This window comes from Wasmannia auropunctata, unplaced genomic scaffold (genome assembly GCF_000956235.1).
Source record: "Wasmannia auropunctata unplaced genomic scaffold, wasmannia.A_1.0 LD336054.1, whole genome shotgun sequence".
NCBI classification, from domain to species: Eukaryota; Metazoa; Arthropoda; class Insecta; order Hymenoptera; family Formicidae; genus Wasmannia; species Wasmannia auropunctata.
The window spans coordinates 78,150-82,192 of NW_012026836.1; the positions used below are offsets into that span (position 1 = coordinate 78,150).

The window sequence follows — 4,043 nt, forward strand, 5'->3', positions numbered from 1 at the left end:
CAAAAGCAATTGCAGAAAGATATAAATTCTACAAACGTGTCCAACAGCCAGGAGAGTCAATAAATGTTTACTTATCGGAATTGCGGAAATTAGGCGTAACATGTAAGTTCACAGATTTAAATACGTCACTAAGAGATCAACTTGTTGTAGGTATCCGCTCTGAGACGGCACAGAAACGTCTGTTTCTTGAAGATGATAACCTGACCTTAGACAATGCTGTCAAGATTGCCACAAGTCAGGAAGCTGCGGATAGCAGTACTCAATTAATTCGGCAAAATAATAGTCATGTTGTTGCCACAAATCAAACTAATAAAGTGAAATTGTCATCTAAGCAGTCTCATCCGAACAAGTCAAAACAGAATAAATTCAAGTGTATCGGCTGTGGAGGAAAGCATCAAAAAAAGGATTGCCCACACAAAGAAGTTATCTGTCACCGTTGTAATAAATCTGGTCACTTTGCGAATCGATGTCTATCACAGCTTAAAGGCGAAGGTGCAGAAGGAAAATATAAAACTAGTCAAATCAAGAATGTCAAGCAAGTACCATACGATAGTCCTATCATAATAAATGTTCGTTTGAATGGAATTTCAACGGATCTAGAATTAGATACTGCTTCGGGCACTAGTTTTATTACACCTAATATATGGAAGAAATTGGGATGCCCCAAACTTCGTCCTAGCAACAAGAGATTCAGAACATATACAGGACAGAAGTTTGAATCAAGAGGAATATTTCTTTGTACTGTCGAGTACAATCAGCAAACAGTTAAACATCAGATACACGTTTCTGAGGGATCTAGTCTTTTTGGTCGTGATCTGTTGAGGAAAATTCAAATTGATTGGACATTGATAAAGAAACAATGTTCTCAGGTAAGCCGTATTAGCAATGAAACGTCATTAAACACATTGTTAACGGATTACAACGATGTTTTTGATCAACCTGTAGGAGTCATTCAAGGTTTTAAAGCTAAATTAGTACTTAAAGAAAATGCAGTTCCTCGTTTTTTTAAGCCACGTCCCATTCCATTTTCGTTACGTGAAAAAGTCGATAATGAGCTCGATAAAATGGAAAAATCTGGTGCCATCAGTCGTGTTGAAACATCAGAATGGGCCTCACCATTAGTTGTAGTACCAAAACCTAATGGATCTGTTCGAATTACAGGAGATTTTAAGCGTACAATAAATAATCAACTACATATTCAGCAGTATCCTCTTGCAAGAGTTGAGGAATTATTTGAGAAGATTTCGGGTGGTCAAAAATTTACTAAATTAGATGGTCCGGATGCATTTCATCAAGTGGAGATGGAAGAATCGTGCAAAAAGTATTTAGTCATAAATACTCATCGGGGTCTCTACCAATATAATGTATTACCTCAAGGTATTGCGTCATCACCAGCGATATTTCAGGAATTAATGGATCGAATGCTTAAAGGAATTCCGAAGACAGGCTCATTTGTAGACGATACAATTATCACAGGGAAGGATGACCAAGATCATTTACAAAATCTGAAAATGGTACTTCAGCGAATGAGAGAGTGGAACTTTCGTTTATCTAGAAAAAAAAGCAATTTGCTGCAACCGTCAGTCAAGTTTTTGGGACAAATTTTGTGTGCAGAAGGTATCTGCACAGATCTAGATAAAATCAAATCCATCATGTCTATGAGGGAACCCAAAGATATAAATGAATTAAAGTCTTTCTTGGGGTTGGTAAATTTTTACAGCAAATTTATCAACAATTTATCGCATTTATGTGAACCACTCAACAGATTAACACGTGATGGAGTAAAATGGAACTGGAACGACAAATGCAGGAAAAGTTTTAACGGAATCAAGAAAGCCGTATCAAGCGCCCCCATTCTAGCTCACTATCAACAAACGGTTCCTGTTGGAATAGCATGTGACGCATCTTCTGTTGGCGTTGGAGTAGTCTTATTTCATCGATATGAAGATGGGAGTGAACGTCCAATTGCTTTTGCTTCTAAGACATTATCAGCGGCTGAACGGAATTATTCTCAAGTGGAGAAAGAAGCGCTGAGCATTGTATTTGGAATAAAACGCTTCATCCAATACTTATACGGATGTCGTTTTATACTAGTTACGGATCATAATCCGCTACTTGCAATATTTGGTCCAAATCGTGAGTTACCATCCCTAGCAGCAACTAGATTGCACCGGTGGGCTATATTCTTGTCTAGTTTCCTGTACGATATTGAATATCGTAATACTCATCGTCACGGTAATGCAGATGCACTATCACGTTTACCTCTCGAAGATAGTAAACCGGTGGACGTCGAAATCGAAGAAGAAATTAAAGCCATAGCTGTGGAACACCCAATAACTTCAAATTTAGTAAGACAAAAGACAAATCGAGATCCAACGTTGTCTAGCGTTACTCGTTTTATTAGGAAAGGTTGGCCTGATAAACAGTCTCAGTTATCAGATAATTTAAAACCCTACTTTATTCATCGTGATGAATTCACAGTAGAACAAGGAATCGTTATGTGGGGTATACGAGTTGTCATACCAGAGTCCCTACGAGATCAAGTCTTAAAGCAGCTGCATGAAACGCATTCTGGAATCGTCCGAATGAAGGCTCTAGCAAGAAGTTATGTGTGGTGGCCGGGAATGGACAACGACATAGGTACACTTGCAAAATCGTGTGTATCATGTGCCGTTAATCGTGATAATCCTCCTACGGCTCCTTTACACCCATGGTCGTTTCCAGAAAAAGCATGGCAACGGTTGCATGTTGACTTAGCAGGTCCTTTTTTAAACAACATGTGGTTAATAATGGTCGACGCCTATAGTAAATGGCCGGAAGTTTATAAGCTCGGAAAAGATTCATCATCGGCTCAAGTGATTCAATGCATTCGAGAAAGCATATCACGTTATGGTATTCCGGATACAATAGTCTCCGATAATGGTCCCCAATTTGTATCAAAGGAGTTTGAAGAATTCTGTAAAAAGAATGGTATTCGTCATACTACATCGAGTGCCTATCATCCTCGAAGTAATGGGGAAGCTGAGCGGTTCGTCCGAACGTTCAAGAATAATATGAAGTCCAGTAAGAATGCGCAAAAAGATAACTTGGAATTGTGTAACTTCTTATTTAACTATAGGATCACAGTCCACGCAACTACAGGTGTTGCACCGTCGGAACTTATGATGAGAAGACAGTTAAAATGTCACCTTGATTTACTTCATCCTGATGTAGATTCTACAGTCAAAATAAATCAAGAGAAGCAAAGACATCAGTTTAATAAAAAAGTTCCTGTTCGAGAATTCAGTCCTGGAGATAAAGTTTGGGTCCGAACGTTTGGAAAACATGATCCCAAATGGAACCTTGGAACCATTATAAGATCAGTTGGTCCAGTATCATATATTGTCCAAGTAGATAGCCGTACTTTAAAACGACATGTGGATCATATTATCTCGGCATCTGTCCAGAAGCCATTAGAAACTAATTCTAACGACATTATCATTAATCCAGAGGAATTGTCTAATTCAACGGAACCAGAAATCGTCGAAGAGCAAAGTCCAGAACCAGGATCCAGTTCCAGCGCTGAACCAACGAAGTCCTCTCGTCCTAAGCGTAATACGCACCCTCCGGATCGTTTAGAATATTCGAGTCTTGGTAAACAAAATCTAAAGGGGGGAGGAAAATGTAGTATCGAGTAATATTACTACGCGCGGCATTGAGCACGGGATACGGGAGAGGGCGCAGACACGGACAGGCGGTCACTGTAATGAGAGACACACGTCACACGAGTGAATCGTATATTTCAATATATTGTATTTCCCGACTTTTAAATATATCTATATTCTTTTAAAGAAACTTCCGAGTGTTTATTAAAGACGAACATAACAAAAGTACTTATTATGAAATATAAAGGTTTCCAAATTGTCAGCAAAATTGTTTTACTATTGAACCACGTGCGATTTATAGTTGCCGAGATATAAATAAGTGCTCTCACATTGTTATAAATTTTAAAAATTTTATATAAGTACAAACATATATAAATACTTCGTTTTCACACTTGTGGA

At 38.3% G+C, this 4,043-nt stretch overlaps 2 protein-coding genes across 2 annotated transcripts in view; both read left to right on the forward strand.

Annotated features, from left to right (window-relative positions):
• The window catches only part of LOC105450901 (uncharacterized protein K02A2.6-like), a 6,817-nt gene extending 5,602 nt beyond the window's left edge, over positions 1-1,215 (forward strand). Inside the window, exons 2-3 of the mRNA XM_011691007.1 lie at positions 16-869; positions 1,162-1,215. Of these exons, the coding sequence (XP_011689309.1) occupies positions 16-869; positions 1,162-1,182 (875 nt within the window). The 3' untranslated portion in view covers positions 1,183-1,215. The remainder of the gene's footprint in view (positions 1-15; positions 870-1,161) is intronic.
• A 90-nt stretch (positions 1,216-1,305) lies between these two features.
• Positions 1,306-3,725, forward strand: LOC105450898 (uncharacterized protein K02A2.6-like). The gene is made up of 3 exons (XM_011691004.1): positions 1,306-1,321; positions 1,407-1,702; positions 1,766-3,725. The coding sequence occupies exons 2-3, from the start codon at positions 1,413-1,415 to the stop codon at positions 3,675-3,677; spliced, it is 2,202 nt and encodes a 733-aa protein (XP_011689306.1). The 5' UTR covers positions 1,306-1,321; positions 1,407-1,412; the 3' UTR covers positions 3,678-3,725.
• Positions 3,726-4,043: the final 318 nt, after the last annotated feature.

Bases quoted from the DNA above. Each gene is read 5' to 3' on its own strand.
- LOC105450898 (XM_011691004.1), top strand. From the start codon at position 1,413: ATGGATCGAATGCTTAAAGGAATTCCGAAGACAGGCTCATTTGTAGAC. The intron at 1,703-1,765 runs GTTGGTAAATTT...ACCACTCAACAG, and splicing joins GAATTAAAGTCTTTCTTGGG to ATTAACACGTGATGGAGTAA.